Raw genomic sequence first — 21,058 nt, forward strand, 5'->3', positions numbered from 1 at the left:
TGTTGGTGGTGGTGGGATTCTGCACGACCTAAAGAATCTCACCGGAGATTAACAAAAGTACTAAAGGCCTCAACCAACTATCTAATTGGCTAGCTATTAGAGGTGAAAATGGTTGAAAAAATTGCTAAAATCGTTTTCAGTTTCATTGTTCCCTGGAAATGAAATTGGAAGCGATAATATCATAAATGAATACAGCATCAATTGTATCGAAAAATCGAAAACGGTATTATCGGATCGGTAATATGTCGATATCGATCGGAAATCAATAATTCTGAACAGAAACATCAATCTGTAGCTCACAAGTCACAAATCTCATACGACAAGCACAATGAAGTAACACATCACTACAGTCTATATAAGTATATAACAATATGTCACATCTTATATGATAAGACAAATGACAAGAAATATTTAATAAAACAAGTTCAATTGATATGTTTAACACAATTTTGGGTTCGATTCGGACTTCGACCAATACGTCATATGAGAATACGAGATAGATCGGTGACTTAGGTGGGCCGAGTCCTTATATGAGATTTTGTCGGTATGTTGAGACAACGATTTTAAGTGGGCCAAGAGAGAACCAAAGACTAGATCCCAAAGACTTAGGCGGGCCGAATCGGTAATTACCGATAGAAATTTCCGGCCCAAAACAAAAAACCGACTAAACGGCCATAAGTGCCCAAAATCGTTTACGATACTGTTTTCGGGTCTTTTTAGTGACACAGATATTGTTTTCAAAAAATATTGATTCCGGCTCGAACAATCGGCGGTTTTCGAAAACAGCCCTCGGTAAAATGAGAATTATCGTTACCATTTTCACCCTTACATAGGATCATTATCTCCACCCAGTGCCCTAGTTTCTTCAAGGAACCTTTGGCAAACCGAAGTCGGCAAGCCTCGCATTGAAATCGTCATCTGAGTGTGTTGCTCGATTTGATAGGTATGTGTTGGATTGGATTCATCGTGGAGGTAAACAAGAGCAGAGCCAGTGTTCTTTACTATGTATTTTGTAATTAATAATAGATAGACAAGTACGTAGATAGTGTTGCATAGAATAATCTTGAAAATTGCGGTATCATTTACTCAATAAACGAACCTGTTCCTTCTTACTGTCCTTAGGCATCTATTCTTAGACAATGAAGGGCTTAGGGTATCTCTAAGAGACAAATTTAATAGTTAAAGATAGTACTGGTTCTTATGTGAGAGTGTAAAGAGCTCGTACTTAATATGGATATGTCTCACATTACTTGTAATACGGACATGTCCCACCTTATTACTCTCTTCTATATTAAATATAAAGAATTATAAATGACGAGATTTATATAAATTTTAAAAAGTATGTTCTCTCACTAAAAGCTAGAACGTCTCTAATTATCATAGATGCCCTTACTTTCAATGTGTCTACACTAAGAGATGCAAAATCAACAATGCTCCGGCTCAGGGGCGACCCAGGCGGTAGTTCTAAGTGGGGCGTTGCCATTAGAAACTTAATAAGTGTGATTTTTCTCCGTAAAGTACAAAGAACCAAAATGAACTAAAAAATGAGTGGGCCGTGGCATGTGCCCCCATTGGGCACAATGTTGTTCCGGTTACCAATAATTTTGGTATGTTTGGTTATCTAAATCTTATTTAGCTTAATCCGTGAATATGTATAATTTTAGATAGGAGCGTGTTTGATTATTTATACTTACTGTTTTAGTCTGATCCGACGGATGTAAGATGCAGCCTCATCTTAGTTCGGGAGTAAAGCTCAATTCAAGCATCACTCCGTAGCCTGGTTCGACGAATGTAGGCTCTACATCCACTTGCAGACGGATCTACTTTGTCAGTGTCAAAAATCATCTTCATACGAGTAACTAATCATAATCTCAATTTTTATATCTGCTTATGCGGTCTCAAATTTAATTAACCAAATAAAAACTCAGCTCAGCTTGTTCAGACAAATACAAGTAACCAAATACTTTTCTTTTCAACAAATATAACTCCATTTAATTTATTTCTCTTTAATCTTTTTATACGATACAACTCTATAAAACCTAGATCAAGGATCTAAACCTTCGCATGCAGGCTGGTTTAAGGTAAAAGTGCTTTGCTCTGGTGGACGTCTCCACGATCCTTAAAGCAAAACTTTTAGAAGAAAAAAATGCTAGTTCTGCTTATTTCCTAATTTGCACTTCCTCATAGGCGACACTAAAAAGATGGCCAGCAGAAGCCTCAGCATTGCACGGAGGCGAGATCCGCCACCGCCCGCCCCAGAAGAACAATTGAGGATATGTTTGGTTGTCTAAATTTTTTTTAGTGTGGCCGATAGATACATATAATAATAAAAAAAACATGTTTTGTTATTTGTATATATGGTTTCAATCTAGTCCAACGGATACAAATATAAGTCTAGTCTAACGAATACAAATATATGTTTTTAGTCTGACCCGAGAGTAAATCTCGATTCAATAAATTATCTTCATGTGAACGGTCTAATCACAATCTCAACTATTTCATCCACTTATACGACCTCAGATTCGATTAACCAAATAAAAAATTAACTTAAATGCATCTAAACAATACAACTCTACAATACTCCGTCAGAAAACAAACACACCTTTAACTGGTGTCTGATCGAAATCTGCCGTCGGCAGCTAGCTGCAAATTAACAGGCGGCGCGGTGTAGTGGGAGACAGAGGGTGGAGGCTGGGGAGATTGCTCTACTAGCCCAGTCAAGTAGACGTCGCACAACTACGAGTCCTTTTGTTAATCGATATGAACTCAATCCTCTCCATTTTACTGAGAAATAGAACTCGAACACCTGATTGGCTCGTACAACGCAGCACACGGAGCACACGAATACCACGACCGTGCGGCGGCCGGCGGGCACAGAGCAGCTTGCTCGGCCATGGAGCATGGATATGCATTGATGAACTTGCGAAGGTTGGCTCCAACTACCACTCCACTAGTGTGCATTGTTCAACTGATTTCTCCTTTGAAAAATAACCGACAAAAAATGATTACTCAAGAGAGAGGATACGAGAAGGGAAAACTTGCACATCAAAATTACGGGCCGCATGCAAGCACTCTTTACACATTAAATACCCAGAAAAAGGAAAAGAGGAAATGGTAAAATGGAAGAAGAATCTCCCGGCCACAGCTTCTTACATTGGGCGTACCATTCTTTGAGCACAAAATAACATGAGCATCATCCATAAGATACGATGCCAACTCTTCTTTGAACAAGGAGGAATGGTATATCGTGATAGTTGTGTTCTGTACTAAGAGCAGCCTAAACATTTACTTACTGGGCCTAGGAACTCCAGGAAGCTCGACGATGGCGGTGGAATCTCGTCCTCTGTTTTTGAAGGCAGATGTCTGAGGAATGCCCTAACAGCACCCGTCACACCGTCTTCAGATTTCATGGCTTTGGACAGCTCCACAGCCTTTTCTTTCACCTAAAATTACATGCGAAATTTTTTATGCCATTATTTGTTAAGGGGAAAATGGATAAACCATGTACTAAGTGCAAAACAACACTGGTTACTGGTGCAATAACAATCCTGACACCCAAATGTTTTGGAAGCCTGTTTGAAACTTCTGATTAAAAGGCTTTGTTGCAGACATGACTTTTTGCTAGCAACGGTACGTAACAGGATAGTTAATTTGCAACATGCCAACAAAAGGACAAAAGGAGAATACACTGTAGGCTTTGCAACAAAAGGAGGCGGCGGCAAGGATGAAGATGAAGTGGGCATGCCGTATCTTGGAGTTGACCATCATGGAGAATTTCACCCAGCATGGGTGGATGTTTACTAATAGGATTTGTCCTTGAGTTTTCCTTCATTCATGTTTTTAAACCCTGAAGTGTGAGCCAATTTGTTGGCATTTCATCTAGAGCCTTCGGCTCCAACGTTGTAATAATGAATTGTTTGGTGCATGCCTTATGCAAAGGCCGGAATAAAGACATTCCTTCATCTAAAAAAAAATATAAGGTGTATGGAACTAGGGAATAGGATGAATAAGTGGGTACCAGCCAGTTCCCCACCTTATCAAATAATACCATCTAGGAGGAAGCATTGTACCACAGTTTTAAGATCGTTTTGTATCATATTGGATGGATTATATATATCATGCAAGTTAATGGAATGAGAAGAGATGCAAAGAATTGAAAAATTGAAAACTTAATGTTGACCATGTTCCCAGCCTCCCAGTGAACACATCACAAGTCACAACTAGTCTTAATACGTGCAAGGGACACATCACTCCAAGGCTAAATTAAGCAGAACTAAACGTAGATTGATACTATTACAAACTTAACAGCAAAAACACATCCGACAGCTACTTCTGCTGCGGCATAGGAGCTCTAATTGTAATATGTATGAGTGTAAGCTTATGCAGTGAAGTAAATCCAGAAGAACAGTGACCCCATGCCGAGAGATACAGAACCAACTAAACAATGCCAAGAGATACAGAACCAACTAATTGTTTAGCATCTAAAAAACTAAATGTTTCAATTGAAGAATTTATTTATTCTGAAATACGATTATTTTTTTGAGATGTTCTCAAATAGGATTAAAACCAACTAACCAAGTGATGTAATATGTATGTCACAAGTCACAACGAGTCTTCTTATGAGAAATATGTACAAAGCTCTGGTGGGTTAACAGGGTAGACAAAGTGTACGAGTCTAGTTGCCAGCATGCAAATTATGCTGGAAAGCAGCAACATCAAGAAGAAAATTTATACTCTTTGGCCCACATATACCACGAGAATTGCAGAACTTACCTCTGGTTCCATCATGAACTTTATAGCATCGACCAACTTCTGCAAAACAAACTGATCAACTGGAATAGGTGCAGGTCCTAGCCCTCTAGCATGCACCTGGTCGCCCCAGAATGGTTGGTCACCAAAGAACGGTACAATAGTTGTAGGACACTGCAAATCACGAAGACTTAAAGTAAACAACTAAATTAAGTACAAGAAACCTCATGCAATAGTATTGTAGTAAGAAAGGTATTTTAAACATATTTTTTACTCATCCTATCGCAAACATGCCAGATGTAGTCTGAACAGTAGAAGAAAAAAATAAAGCAGAGAGAGAGCTTACTGCTGCCTTGAGGCCAGCAGCTGTCGTTCCAGCACCACCATGATGCACCTATGGAGGTAGAAACAAAAAAGAGGAAAGCATAAAATTTACGTAGTTCTTAACACCAGGAAGTGTCCACACCTTTAAGTTATGCTCGAATTCTATTACTAAAATAAGATAAATTACTTAAGTAGCATTACGTAACACATGAAAATTATTAGTTTCTCAATACTGGGCAACATTTCAGTATTGATTGTGAACTAGTAATCACTAGTTAAGGTAACATAATATGCTAAAAGCGAGATGGACCAAAAAGTCACAAGCAATGGCTTACCACTGCCTTGCACTGCAGAAAAAGCCAGTCATGAGGGCAGTTGTCCAGTAGATATACAAAATCTTTTGGTTCTGCCACTGCCAAAAGTTCTAGAGTCGTCATAATAGAATCAGCATATATGCCAGACAACCAATAGCTCAACAATCTAAGGAAATAAACTTACAGGTTCCAAGGCCACCCCAGCCTTTGTTAATGATACCTCTCTGTCCAGTAGTTTCAAGTGCTTTGACAATGATTTCAGTCATCTTTTGTGGCTCTTGAACTGGCTAGTATATCAGGAGAAAAAACAAGTCAATTGTCAAAAAGGGGAAAGAAATGATGTCTTTGGCTTCATAATACTCTACAACCTCAGAAAATGATAAGGACAGAAGGCACATAACTCTGGATCATTATTTTTAATCCTTGAAGTGTATAATTAGTTAACTTTGTAGCATACCGATATGCATGACCAATAAAAGAACATAGTTTGGCCACACATAATCATACCAAAAACAATTGAAGGAGACGACATTTTATAAGCAACCATCATATTTTCAGAGCGACAGGTTACAACACAATTTTGAAAAGAATGATTAGGTACTAGTACTACATCTGGAGGTGTTCATGCCACTTTGAGCATCAAGCAACAAATTACAGAATTTTGACATACTGACAAAGTTGAAAGGTAAGACATGGAAAAAGGTGTCGATGGGTGATGGTGAGCATGAGCTAACCCATTTGCTCAAATTTGATTATCTTTTAGGGTCAATATGAAAGCATGATTCTGACTGCAGAGTAGCTATCAAAATCAGCGGTGTTTGAACTTGACATTTTTATACATTTCTAGACAAATGGAACTTTTCACATGCATACTTCTGTTGCATAAAGATTCATTGGTCTTCATAAGAAAATGATATCCTTACATCCACATACCAATAAGTCACACAAATAACTTCTACCGCAAGATTACAAAGCTTTAGATGACAAGCTATTTACGGCTTGCGGGTATCGTAACTAGTGAACATAGCATGTGGGAAGCTGTTTTCTGCAGTAAGACAACTAGGAGTTGACATGGTACAATGACTGATGTTAGGATGATTTGCAAAAAAAATTCATATGCAAATAACCCTAATTTGTCGAGTAGTTTGAAGTACAAAGTTACAAACTATATACGCAAGTGCAAGTCACCAAAAACTTCCAGCGTATCCAGAATACTGGGCAATGGGTCAAACAATACAGTCTTCAGATCGAATGAGATAAAAGTTTGTATAAAGTAACATAAACCAAGGTCAAACTGATCTTACAAGGCTACCAAAGCCAACATATATGGGCTTGTCACCAGCTTCAAGCCATTTCACAAGTGATTCTGGAGGTACGTAGTTGGAAGCAAGATCAAGGAAGCAAAATCCAACAACATCAATCTTGGGGCCCCAATCTGCACTCCAATACATGAAAACTATCTTAAAATACTTGCTAGTGGAAAAACAGAATCTGAAAACGTCAAAGAAAGTGCTCTAACAATAAGCTACTCCACTAGTATATCATGTCTCCCATGAAATTAACTACGTATGAAAGTTCCTTACACAATGAGCAGTAAAAAGCCTAAATATAGCTTAACGAGCAATTTGTGATGTTATACTTTGAATGACATAATTCCCTGAAATTTCAGACACCTGTAAACTACATTGATCTTAGCAATTGTGATGCTACTAACCTACTAGTTAGGTAGTCATAACTTTATGCATGCTTTTATACAATAAGAAGTCTGGAAGGGTGCTCTTACGTCTCAGGTACAGTATCACTCTAGCACCGTGAACAGTCATAAATACAAGTTCTTTTTCTGCTTCAACCACTTAGCAAGCAAGTTTACCCTTTTCAGATACCCTGTTAGTCTCTCCTTTTCCAATCTTCGTGGTTTGTTGCTGTTATGGTCTTGCATGAGGGAGCATAGGCCATAAGAGTTGGATGGATGGACGGGGTCCTGGACTACACCAGTGTCAGTAAGACACCATGGCTTAGCCAAGGAGGTGAGCGTGTACCAGGGAGTCGGCACATAAGGTTGAGAGAGGGTTGGGGAAGAAGCAAATACACTGCAATGTCTCTATCTAAATAGAGTTAACCCTAACACACGAGCCTAAAGATGACTTTGGAACCAACAGGAGATAACTATCCTAATTTAGAAACATCCTTCCTGACTGAATTAATCTAACTAAGATGAAGTCCCTCGGAGATAAAACTCCTAGCCATGTGAACCACTGCTAGGGCCAACATCTAGCTATGCACCACCTTGTGGTGCCATGGGGGCCCACCAATGAGTTTGGTGCCCTACTTTAACATCTCCATGACGTGAAACATATCCCATTTACATAGAGTGCTGGTTGTTAGGAATAGCAACTTGTATTCCTGAAGGCTCTAGACCAGTATATATCATGTACATGTTACAATATGCAAAGAACTCATACTATAGGGATATTACACAGAGCAATATATATATATGTGTGTGTGTGTAATACCACCTCAAACTCATGGGGGATTAACCACACTGAGTTTGGAGAAATAGAACCTATGTTGAGCTATATTTTGTGCCTTTGTGAAAAAATTAGCCAACTGAAGCTCGGAAGGACCATACTGAAAAGCAATCACCTCATCTTGTACATGTGCCCATGTGTAAGAAGCATCAACACCAATATGCTTAGTGAGCTCATGCTTCACCGAATCGTGAGCAATACTGATAGCACATGTACTGTCTAAGTAAAGAGTAGGTGAAGGAAAAGAAACACCAAAATCATTAAGTAATCACCGTAACCAACTGAGCTTCGTTGTCAACAACGTCATAGCTTGCAATTTAGCCTCTACACTAGAACGAGAAATTGCGGTCTGTTTTTTTGTCTTCCAAGCAATAAGAGAACTAACAAGAAAAACAAAGTAGGCAAAAATAGACCGGCGATCAGAAGGATTACTAGCCCAAGTAGTATCAGAATAAGCACGAAGCTGTAAAGAGCTGGAGCGTGGAAAAAAGAGACGACGAGAGATAGTCCCACGAAGATTGCGTGTTTCACGCAGGAGATGACTATAGTGGAGCTAAGTGGGAGTTGAAACGAACGGAATGGGGATGTACACTGCATGAGAAATGTCAGGACGAATGACACCAAGGTAAACAAAACTCCCAACTGGATGATGATAGCCAGTGGGATCCGAAAGAGGCTCACCATCAGTGAACAAAGAGCGCAGGATCATGAGCACTAGCAAAGAAATCAGCAGCAATGATCACAGAAGAAAAATGCTCAAACCAGACTCAAGAGGCTTGCTTAAAGCCATAGAGTGATGGAGACGACAAACCATGCCCTCGAAAACAGAATACCCTGGCGGTGGGTGTATGTAAACCTCCTCACGCAACTCACCATTAAAAAAGGCATTTTTTACATCAAGCTGGGGATAGACCACTGACGCACAGATGCAATAGCGAAAAGAGTGAGCATTGTGGTCATCTATGAAACACAGATACTGCAGAAAGGCGTCGTATCCATATCTGATGTTGTATCCAATACGGATACGTACTGGCAGAGTATCTGTAAATGAAATCACAAAAATAGTGGATACATCCAGGATACTTCACACACTTCTTGGATACAGCCCAGCCCAAATCGGCGCTCCCCTTCCGTTAGCAACCCTAATAGCAGCCCACCCAACACGACTGCTCCCTCACGTCGCTTGCGCCCCGCATCTCCTCACACCACCCGCGCCCCGTGCTCCACAGCCGCTGCCCCACTGGCCGCTGCTCCCTCACACCTAGATGCTCGACGGCGAGCCAAAGGCCGGCGATGCCCACACGCCTGGACTACACCCGCGCGCCTGCACACTTGGACGTGGGACGCGGGACACTGCGCCTGCATGCCTGGACAGCAGACACTGCACCCGGATCTGGTTCCTCTCCTCTCCCTCTTTTCTTCCTTTTTTCTCTAGCGTGCCCTGATTTCATGCCTGCGGTCACGGACTCACAGTTCCCATCAATTCATCACTCATCATGTCAAATTGCCAATCCATTTGATGATTGCTATTGCCAAAGATAAGCTATTGCTAAACTTGATTATTGCTATCGCCAAATTGCATATAAGCTATTTAAGTAGATGCAGCCGCCAGCCACTCAACATTTCTCTTGTGCTTTCCATTTGAGTGACAGATGTTTCATTTCACCTTTGAATAGATGTGCGGCCTTTCAGACTTTTAAGTATGTTATGCATTTATGTAATAGACCTTAAATAGAACATGTGTGCTTGCACTTATTGCTGTTTTTTATTAAAAAAATTAAACGTATCCGCGTATTGGATTTTCTGAAAAAAATGATGTATCCCCGTATCCGTATCGGCCCGATAAGATATTCGTATCCGTATCAGTGCTGCATAGATGGTCATGTGAGCCACCAGAGCAAGTCTCGTCATGGTCACGACCGTACTCTTCCTGGAAACCACGGGCGACAAGACGAGCCTTATAGCGCTTAAGAGAACTATCAGAGCAAGTCTTAACCTTATAGACCCACTTACACGTCATAGGACGAACATGTGGAGGAATAGGAACAAGATCTCACATGCCGTTGCGCTTAAGAGCAGCAAGGTACCCTGTCATCGCATGCTGCCATTCCTAATGAACAACAGCATCACGGTAAGAAAACAGCTTGGCATGAACAACACTAGCAAAGCCAAAACGATTAGGAGATCTAATCGAATGGCGATCACGAAGAGAATAGCGAAGAGGAGGAACTGAATCACCAGAAGGAGATGACTCATCAGAAACGGCACAACACGAGGTGAGACAGCACGGGAACGATGAGTGTAGTGAAAAAAAAAAGGTTCAACAAGACCAGGAGGAGGAAGAGCATGTGAGGTGGAAGCCAAAAGCGTGGGGCACTGGAGAAGGCACAGCAGGAGAAGGCACCAATGGTGTTCGGGGAAGAGAAGAAGAAATAGTGATGGTGTGACAGGAAAAGTGAGAAAAGACAGTGGTTGAAGAAGTGGAATGAGGTCCGAGGATAGAAAGGACGAGATTCATCAAAAGTAAGCTAAAGAGGTGGAATAAGGTCCGAGGATAGAAAGGACGAGACTCATCAAAAGTAACATCCCATGAAATGCGCATCCGGCGAGCAACAGGGTCCCAACAACTATAACCCTTATGCTCAACAGTGTAACCAAGAAAGACACTCAACAGATTGAGAGATCGGTTTGGTACATTCAAGGGAGGGCAAGAACATAACAAACATAGCTAAAAAGACGAAGAGAAGAGTAGCCAGGAAGGCGTCCATATAGATGCTCAAAAGGAATCCCACCTTTGAGAGCATAAGACCATCTCCAACCGTTTCCCTTCAGGGACCAAAATCCCTTCACGACGGGATTTTCGTTCCCTTCAGCGCTCCAACGGTTTCCCTTCACGGTTCCCGTCACGACGGGATTCCCAGGGTCATTCCCTTCAGGACGGGATTCTCTCTCCTTTCTCTTCGCGATTCCCCTCGAGGGGAAGCTGTTGGAGATAAGAGGAAATAAAGGGAATAAGAACGGGGAAGGGAATCGGGAAGGGAACGAAATGAAGGGAATATGGTTGGAGATGGTCTAAGAGGGTTGGATGTTGCCTAAGTATGTGAAAGTGAAGACCGCCCCAGCCCAAAAATAATGTGAAACGGAAGAGGCAATCATATGCACGCGAGTTGTATCAAGAAGATGATGATGCTTGCACTCAGCAACGCCATTCTAAGCATGAGCTCCAGGACAAAAGAATTGAGACAACGTACCCTGTTCAGCAAGAAAGAAATGAAGATGCTCAGAAAGAAATTCGCCAACAGAATCAGCACGAAAAACACAAATGGGAGTGTCAAATTGAGTGCGAATCATAGTGGCAAAGCACTTATATATAGATAATACCTTGCTACAACAAGACATGAAATAAATCCAAGCGTGGCGAGAGAAATCTATAAAGATAATATAGTGACTATAACCGTCTTTCAAAACAAAAAGAACCAAACCGCAAACATGAGTGAACAATATCAAATGGATGTTCAGACACTCACTATGAGGATAAGGAAGTCAAATCTGTTTAACAAGCTTACAACCTTGACAATCTAAAGACGCATCTCCTAAAACACTCTAAAAGACCACAACGAACTAATGAAGATAGACGCAACTCATAAACATGATCAGAATGATAATGCTGATGCCACTGCTGGAAAGAGCTAGAAGTCGAGGAAGCAAAGAGACCGACGAAGGCAGCGGAAGGAAGACGAAACCAATCAAGCTCCCATAGACGTTGAGAATCATGGCTAAAACTAAAAATGCTAAAGGTGCACCGGCCAGCAACAGAAAGACAAGTACCATCAACGGTAACAACATGAATAGGAGAATCAAGAGGATGAAGCAAAGACAGACTATGAAGAATTAGAAGTCATATGAAAAAATGCTCCTAAGTCAAGAATCCAAGGTGAAGTATCTGATTGCGTAGAAGGTAGTCTCTCAGTGACAAAAGAGAAAGTAGTAGAACCAGCAGAACATGTTAGTGCAGAGCCAGAGGTAGCAACCAGGCGGCGAAGCAACGTCACAATTTCCTACTGAGTGTCAGTCGAAGAAGTAATAGAGGAGGTAGCTGAGGTAGAAGCACTAGAGGAACGTCAAAGATGCTTCTTCTTTCGGTAGCAATTCGCCTCAACATGGCCTTCCTTGCTGCAGTAGGCGCAGCGAGGGCAACCACCACCACCTAAAGAGGTCGTAGAAGGCGAAGGAGTCGCACGAGGAGCAGGCAGCGATGTAGACGAAGACATAGGCACAACAAGTGGACGAGCAGCTAACACTGAAGAAAGTGGAAACAATCCAGAACCACGCAGACGAGTCTCCTACGAGCGCATCTTTGTAAGAGCCTCCACAAGCGTGACACGAGGATGTCGTGCAAGCAGCTGAGCCTGACGCTGCTCAAACTCAGGACAAAGCGAGTTAGGAACTCGTAGAGGCGTCGAAAATCACGTTCAACATGCAGATCCAAGCAACACTGACAAGAGTGACAACCAACAACACAGAGAGTCTGACTGACGCCACACAACCGATATCTGAGCATAGAACACATCAATTGTGGCATTACCCTACTGAAAAGACTGCTCCTGGCGAACAACATACAGACAGAGAGCATCCCTAAAAGGCTCATAGATCTGACAAAGATGAGTCTGCATCTGAAGTGCAGTAGAGAAACCAACAATCTTAGAAGACATCCTAGGCTCCACACTAGCAACCAGAACAGACGTGGCACGAGCATCTACATCCATCCACTGAGCACAGTCAAACAACCTATCACGGTACAGCTCCAAAGCTTCCTGATAAACAGAGATAACCTTCTCATAAGCAGTGGTGGCGATGTCAATAGCTGCTTTGTCTCCTTTGTCAATAGATGGTTGTACGGACTCCGTCGGCAGCTCTAGAGAAGGCGGACAAGGAACATCGCCACAGAGAACACCCTAAAGATGAAGCGCACACATGTGGATGCGCATATGTTGCGCGAAGTCCCGGTAGTTGGCACCATCAAAGATCACTGAGGAACGGAAACGGTGCTCGACAACATCCTGATAAAGTGACAAACAACAGCAAGAGCGCAAGGGAAAAGCGGCGAGTGATGGTAAGAGCGCGAAGGAAGCAACGAGCACGCAAACAAATAACGACAAGCGACGGCGATAGTGCAAAAAAGAAGCGACAGTCGACAGTGAGAGCGCAAAAGAAGCAACATGCTGCTACAATTTTTCTTTCTTTTTTTCTTTTTTTTTACTTTTTTTCGTTTTTTTTGTTTTACCTAGCGTCTGTTCTAGAACAGATGTACACACATGACTCGAGGCAGGAGGAGACCGACTCTGTTAGAGGAAACAGAGCAAAGAGTCGTAGGAGTCAACAGCTCGTCGACGACAGATCCAGAGGCGCCCGAGCATGCAGCTGGTGACAACGGGAGAGGCGGAGGTATCCGACATTTACTGTAGATGAGTAGTATCCAGAAAGAATATATGTGTGAAGTTGCAACACGCAAGGAGAAGATGATACCTAACCCTAATTTTGGCTTTGTTACCATGTTAAGAATAGCAACTTGTATTACCTGAAGAGCCTGGACCAATATATATACATATATAGGTTACCATATGCAAAGAAACCCTCATACTATGGGGATATTGCACATAGCAATATATGTCTAACACTGGTGATTGCTAACTTTGTTCAAAGAAAGATGCATCTGTAGCAATGGTTGGTCCACATCGCCATGTGTAAAGGGAGAAGGGAGATTTATTTGGCCAAATTTACAAACCAATGACAAATGGATCTGGTATTAACATCACTTTACCATGCACGTTAAGATGTACTTTATGCAAACATAGTCATTTTTGACATGCAGAATCTCAGAATAGATCTCAAGATTCACATGTCAATCTAATGACTGGCTGCTACCAGAAAAAGGGGTGAAAAGAAATCAAAGATACAGATTCAGACCTGCATGCTTCGGCAACTAATGCAGTAAAAGAATGACAAGGTTAATGTTGCAAATTTCAGCTCAGCCAATAAGTATGACAGACCTTTTGGTTTCGGGACAAGGTTAGGACTCCAAATGTATCCATGAGGAACGTCATTGCCAGAACCCTGTGCGCCACTTAGGTATGTTACGGGACGCAGCTTCAACTTTTTCTTTCTAAATTCATTGATCATATCCCGTATTCCAAGCCAAATCATAGAGTCCACAATTTGGTATGAAAGCTGCAAATGTAGAAACAATGGTAAAGGCAAAGCATCAAATCAGATGTTATAAAGAGCATCTAAATCAAGAACAGATCTTCATAAAGATGCCTTGGGCTAACAAGGTTGGGGTCGCTTCTGACGCAAAAGGTGAAGAGTGAAGCTAATAGCATTGTGCACTTTAACTACTGACAAGATGAACTCAGTATCTTTACATGAGAGACATGCAATTCATTAAGTTGGCCCCGCAGATCTCCAAATATACATACCAAATGCAACCAAGGTTGTGCACATGTTCTTAGCCATGAAAAGCAAAACGCTACAACGACAAAACTACAATGTTACTGTAATGACATGAATAAAGAGCAACTATCTCATTTTTGATATCACATCAAAATAAATGATGCAATTGTAGCCAAAACTTTATCAGCGTGTAGCTTCACACCGATAGATCTAAGACTGGTCGTGCCAACCACTTTTAACAATGTAGGATTAACAGATCACGTACAGAAGATAAATGATATTAGATGCCCAAATACTTCATTTACTTTGCTTAGCAATTCCTCACTATTTTCCAAAGTGATCCATTTTGGTTTCTTGATCTGCGGATTAACCAAGAAAATGAAATTCGCATGATAGATTATTGAGTTGTGTATCACGTTTATCCTTCCCACAAACTTTCCAATCATCTAGGAAGGTAAACGCCTGTTGGGAGATGGGAGGAAGTAGATTTTCCAAAGCAAATAAGTAAACAATGTAAACTTACTCGATATCCAGCAGATTGCTTCACACGAGAAAGAGGATGAGGAAATTCACTAGTTGGCCTGAATAAGCAGCATAAGTTAGATCCCCAAATGACAATATTCCTCAGCTAATTTGTGCTCTTCAAAGAGGAAGCAGGATAACAGAGACTCACGTCCATGGCATGGTAAAGAATATATGAATGGGTACTTTTAGTGCTTCAGCCACATGCGTATGTCCTGAACAATATTGAGGTCAGCAGGATAAACAGGCTTATAAATGTTCATACTAGTGAACTAATATAGGTCTGGATCACAAGAAATAAAAATATGCAAGGAGGAGGTAATCAAGTAGCAGATTGAGGCGTTAAATGTACTATTGACTGGTATCGATGAAAGGCTTACAGCCTCACAGGTAGCCCAGGAACTCATCCAAGACACACGTACACTAACAGTGGTATTTTTTGTGCTGCAATGACTTGCTGCCTTTTCTGTTTTCTTCTCTATTTATACATTGCTGATCACTACAATATGGCCTGGTTCAAACAGCTAATAACTACAGCAATTACTGCTTTAATTGGCTATTATTCTTCCTAATTTGCTAGCTGAAAATCTCTGGTTCAAACAGCTAATAACTACAGCAATTACTGCTTTTAATTAGCTATTATTCTCCCTAATCTGCTAGCTGAAAATCTGCACACATCAAGGCTTATTGCTAACAATCGGATCTCGCTTGCATTATTTCAGATATATTTGCAAGTTCATAAGAGTTTGCTTGTACTACAGTGGAGTTCGGAATGACCAATTGCCTTATAAGACCAGGACTGAGCAGCTAAGTAAATAAGAAATCTGTAAGAAAAAAAGGCCTGGCTGAAAAAATTGTACTGTGGTGAGGGCTGATGCCTCTAACAGGCTAGGCCTTGGCAGTGTGTTTTGGCCCAAACTGAACTGTACTTTAGCCCTGGCCAAAGCACAGCCTCCTTTATACTCAGGTCTCTGCAAAATTAAGCTTGACCGAAGCGGAACTAGCAGGAAGTACATCCACTTGCGATGCTTAGGTTGTTTTATAGATAAGTACTTTCAGATTATACACAACTGTCTCGCAAGTGAAACGAATAGCATGTCAATATTTCCATAATTCCAAATCAAAATCAAGCCATAGTATGATTGTATGAAAGGACATAACTCTAGAAGAAAGATGAAAAGGAAACATGACTTCACAGATGCCGTATTACTAAATCGTGTGACTAGGGGGAAGATTAGCGTGATGAAGATGAACACAGAGAATAATTAGTCTGCAGTCGAATAAATCGCAAGTCAAAAAAAGTAAAACTAACTAACGGTTGTGTACTGAATTTATCTCAGGAACAAAAAAAAATTGCTCAAGTTGGCCCTAGTCTTGAGTAGTTGAGTACAATCTAAACAAATGAATTTGCTTTCGATAAGAGAAAATAAAAACAGAGTAAAGCATAAAGAGTTATGTTAAAGTAAACAAGATATACTGACCATACGCAGGTGGGTTCGCAATAATTGCATCCACATTGAAAGGAATGCCAGTGTCAGGATCAGGATCTTTGCATGCAGACGACAAAGAAAATATAATTTCTTTAATCTGTTTTCTTTGAATAGGAATTTCTGATGGCCCTGAAGGTAGGAATCCTTTATTCTTCACCATGTCTGCTCAAGTTATGAATGTACGAAACACATGAATATTCAAATTATGTAAAACAAGGAAATCAATTTTTCAAAAAACAAGACATACATTCCGCGAGTATCTTGGGATCTCCACCAAGCGGGTAAAACTCCAAGCCAGCTGTTAGTACAAACTCCTTAAAGTTGGCATGAGTTGCTAATCTCACACGGTGTCCATAATCCTGCAACAAAAGTCAGAAATGACAAATGCGCTGACATGTAGCTGGAAGAAACACAAAGGCTAACCTTAATTAACAAAAGAAAGGGGTGTGAGAGAGAGAGAGAGAATCTGATTCACAAAAAATTTAGACTAGGACTAACCTGTAAGCGTTTTCCTATAGCAACAAATGGCTGCACATCTCCTCGTGTACCAACGATAAGGATAACTATTTGCATAGGTGGCCTGTACGGTATGTCTGCTCCATCCAATGAGTCCTCAACGGCGACTTCGCCATAGTCATCCTCTGTTCCAACACCAACTGGAGCTGATTCCAGACCACTTGGCACATCAACAACCACAGTTCCATCACATTTCACTGTAGCAAGCCGATTTAACATCTTGAGCTGCATAAGGTGGGTCAAAAGTAAGGTGGCAAAAATATTAAGAATTCCAGCAGTCAAATACAAATCACTTATCATCTAGACTTCTGATGGTTTCAGGCTATACCATATGGTGTATCGCAACATACTGAAACACAAAGTGTCCTCTTACGCTGGAAATATATGAACGAGTGATTCCACCTCCTGAAGTCTGACTAAATGAGGCAGTAGGCTAACTCGAGACTCAGCAAGTCAGACACGTGACTCTGGGATCAAACGAAGAGTTTGCAAATAGGATGTATTGCGTAAGGTAACATTTTAACAAGACTTGCGTTATGGGATGGAGGAGCGTTGCTCACAGGAGGACGAGGTTAGGCCCCATCTCCACGGAGTTTAGAGAGGAAACTAGAAAACTAGATTGAATCTTCTTGCTTGCCTTTATTGATGAATGCCGCCTCTCTTATATAGAGATGGTTAGATGAAAGAAACTCCTAACAACCCCACATAATTACTATTTTCATAACAATCTTGATTGGAAAGTAAATTGGCAATCACTTATCTAATGGCTCAAGCCGTGCTAGTCTTCTTCTTGTGCCGGTCCCCACATAACAATCTATATTGACATATAATTACTATTTCAGTAATAAGTTCCACATATTCCCTTTGTGTTCCATTCAGAGCCTTGTATCCAGTGATTGCAAGATTATCCTCAATTTTGAGACAACGAAAACAAAAGGATTTATAGTTGAACTACAGGATCCTACTACGAATGAGCATATTTCATCTAAGCTTAAGGTTTTCCCATAAACCTCGAAGCTCAGCTTTAGGTCTACCATTACCAGCCCTAGAAGTACAAGGTAGTTTTTATTTAGAAGATTTATAAGTAACTTCTTCCAACTAGACAGCCAATGAATCAACCCACTACACTGAAGAGTGAAGATGCTCCAAAAAGTGCATCTTCCAACCAAGAAGCCTTTAACTTTTTCCCTGAGCATATTGCGTCAAACTATTTTTTTTTTACATAAATACATTGCATCAAAGTATCCAAATATATTCCTAAAATCTAGAAATATGGAGTAACTGATCGTTCCAAATAGATGTTGTGTGTTTTTTAGAAATATAATTCTAAAAATGATCACTTACATACAGAAGTTATGCAACTAGTAATGACTAGTCCATACATAAATAAGTGATTTAGATGCCCTCATGACAAAAAAGAAAACAAGCTTCTGAGAAGCAACAGATAAATATGAGGGCCAACATATATGCACCTTCTTTTTTATGGGAATCCTTTCATCAAATAACTGTTTAGTGGGATCATCAGCTGGATGATTTTGTCGACGGCGCTCAGTTCTTGACCTTTCCAAATTCGACGGGCCAGCAGGTTCATTGGTTATTTCATCATTGTTAATCACCCCTGGCATGGTGCTTGATCTAGGGAGGCTTCTGTCATCTACTGAAAAAAAAATGAGAGTCATGCCAGCAGAAAGAAAAATGGCTTGCAATGACCAGATTTTATCAGAAAACATATACCATCAAAAGACGGTATTCCTCACAAACCACTAAATTTACACTGGTTGACCAAAGCAATCGTTCAATACTGTCACAAAAGAATGTGCTGGTTTAAAACCATGGAGTAAGTAACGTCTAGACCACTGACTTCATTTCAACAAATCATGAAGTTATCCCAACAACTCTAAGAAGACTAGCATGGTAAATGCCACATTTATATGTCAGCCATGTTTCAGTAAGTCATAAAATTTTAAGCAAGTCTCAGCTAAGCAGTATCACCATATGTTGCATCTGTTAAACTGTGCAACCAGCAGAGACACCATCAAAGAAGCTACAACACACAAGTGCAGACCTGTCTAACAATGTAACAACAACAACAAAACCTTTGGCCCAAGCAAGTTGGGGTAGGCTAGAGATGAAACCCACAAGATCCATCTAAAAAGATGATGAGCATTGAGCAAACAATAATAATAATAAAGGTACTAGTAATAGTAGAAAATAGGAAAAGTAATAACGGTACAATGAGACTGATGCATAAATTATGGTTCTAGCACGCGGATTGCTAACTTCCACATGCTTCTATCCATTGGATAGTTCTTTGAGGATATTCCATTCCTTCAAATCTCTCTTTACAGACTCCTCCTATATTATGTTTGGTTGACCCCTACCTCTCTTCACGTTAGCAGCGCGCCTTAGTATCCCGTTATGCACAGGTGATTCTGGAGGCCTCCGTTGAATATGTCCAAACCATCTCAACCAATATTGGACAAGCTTGACGCTACCCCTGCCCCTGCCCTATCACGTATATCATCATTTCGGATCTAATCCTTTCTTGTATAGCCACAAATCCATCGCAACATTGTCTACCAATGTAAATGAAATTGGAATAATTTCGTCCGATTTGGCTAACTGGTTACCTTATCTCTTCAGTAACAGCAGTTTCAGCATAATCTAGCATTTCAAGTAGGTTCAAGAAACCATTGTTACATAAAGAAAAAAAAAGCACAGCACAAACGGCCACCAGAAACTAAGACCACTATCCGGGACTGATGTCGGCGTGCCAATGTCTAAAATTAGCAGCCAACAAAACACGCAATTTCCACCCGCCACAAAGGGGGAAAAGCCTGCATCGCGCAGGACATCATCCCATCGGTGACAGGGCTGGCACTAAAAGTAACGACACCTCAACTCCTCAGCACCGAAATCATTCTGTCATGCAACATTGCACAGCAAGACTTGCCACGCCATACGGCATAGGGTTCCTGCTCCTCCTCTCCCACATCGCAAACCACGATCCACGGCCAGACGACGCACTGCGCACGCACAAATCACGATCAACTGTTTCGCCAGAACCCCAGTGAGGGCCAAGACGAGCTCCCCAAAAGCGAGCGGGCAGCCCACCAGAGAAGAGATTCAAGCCCGGACGGCGAGGAGCCGAGGACGAGCAGGGATCGAAGCAGGTGGTTTGTCTATCCGTGGAGACGAAACCGAACCAACTCCCGCCCGCCCGCCCACCTGCCTCACGCACAACACCCCAGGGCGGCGGCGCGGAACCCCAACCCCACCAACACAAGCAAAAGCAAAAGCCGACGAGGCGAGAGAAGGGAGGATGCCAGGGATCACCTGCGGAGGACGACGCAACCGCGGCGGCGGCGGAGGGGCTGTTCCCGGAGCGATCTCCGTTGGCAGCGGCCGCCGCTTCCCCTCCTCCCACTCCCGCAACGCCGCTGCCGCTCTCCTCGGCCGCCATTTATATATAGCCCCGACCGAGGCCGCGGCGGGTCCCCTCCGGAAGGCCCTGGAACCGCTCTGCCGCCGCCGCCGCCGGCGAATCCACTCCTCCTCTGTATGCTTGCTTCGGCCTCTCGCTTTTCGGGGAGGAGGAATTAGAATTCTTCGGTCGCCGTGCGCCGCGGCGGAAAGCAAAGCAAAGCGGCGGATGCGATGCCTCGCTGGGCTTGTGCTGTACGCTGCCTGCCTGCCTGCCTGCTTCGCTGTGGTTTTTCCTTCGGTAATGCTCTTGCTCCAAACGTGTAAGGATAAAAAACGGACGATGGATATTGAATATAAATATAAAAATAACTATGTCAATAGATTTTTATAACATCTGAATTATTACATTCAAACATATGAAATATTGGAGATACGAAAATACAGGAATTAACTCCGAATGAATAATTTTTTCAGATCTAGATCTGTATACTATTTTGATGCATAAATTGAGTGCAACAAATAAAAATAATTTCTGCAACCAATTTTTATTATGTCTAAAATATTAAATTTAAATATCTGAATATTAGAGATACGAAACATAGAAATTAACTCAATTAAATAATTTTTTGAGTCTATATTTTTGTGCTATTTTGTGTATTTTTTAATATTGCAAACTTTAGTTTTAGATATTGCAGACTTCAATTTTCAATATTATAACGGACAGTTGAAACATCCGGCC

The 21,058-nt window shown here is 41.4% G+C and overlaps 1 protein-coding gene across 2 annotated transcripts; it reads right to left on the reverse strand.

The window, feature by feature from the left end:
• Nucleotides 1-3,026: 3,026 nt before the first annotated feature.
• Nucleotides 3,027-20,611, reverse strand: LOC133923875 (sterol 3-beta-glucosyltransferase UGT80A2-like). 2 transcript variants are annotated; one of them, XM_062369157.1, is made up of 14 exons: nt 20,230-20,611; nt 18,366-18,547; nt 16,876-17,118; nt 16,625-16,736; nt 16,369-16,539; nt 15,039-15,102; nt 14,889-14,946; nt 13,966-14,143; nt 6,692-6,822; nt 5,572-5,674; nt 5,409-5,485; nt 5,096-5,143; nt 4,774-4,923; nt 3,027-3,443 (listed from the first exon to the last, which is right to left on the reverse strand). In XM_062369157.1, exons 1-14 carry the CDS (start codon nt 20,354-20,356, stop codon nt 3,267-3,269), a joined length of 1,821 nt encoding a protein of 606 aa, XP_062225141.1. In that variant the 5' UTR covers nt 20,357-20,611; the 3' UTR covers nt 3,027-3,266. The 2 variants fall into 2 exon arrangements, with proteins under 2 accessions (XP_062225141.1, XP_062225140.1); XM_062369156.1 differs by having other exon boundaries at nt 18,366-18,550.
• Nucleotides 20,612-21,058: the final 447 nt, after the last annotated feature.

Source organism: Phragmites australis, chromosome 7, assembly GCF_958298935.1.
Source record: "Phragmites australis chromosome 7, lpPhrAust1.1, whole genome shotgun sequence".
Lineage (NCBI taxonomy): Eukaryota > Viridiplantae > Streptophyta > Magnoliopsida > Poales > Poaceae > Phragmites > Phragmites australis.

Coding starts and splice junctions, on each gene's coding strand:
- LOC133923875 (XM_062369156.1), bottom strand. CDS start 20,356: ATGGCGGCCGAGGAGAGCGGCAGCGGCGTTGCGGGAGTGGGAGGAGGG. Junction 5,675..6,691: donor ATGTTGGCTTTGGTAGCCTT/GTAAGATCAGTT, acceptor CTGATATACTAG/CCAGTTCAAGAGCCACAAAA. Junction 5,486..5,571: donor CTGGGGTGGCCTTGGAACCT/GTAAGTTTATTT, acceptor AACTTTTGGCAG/TGGCAGAACCAAAAGATTTT.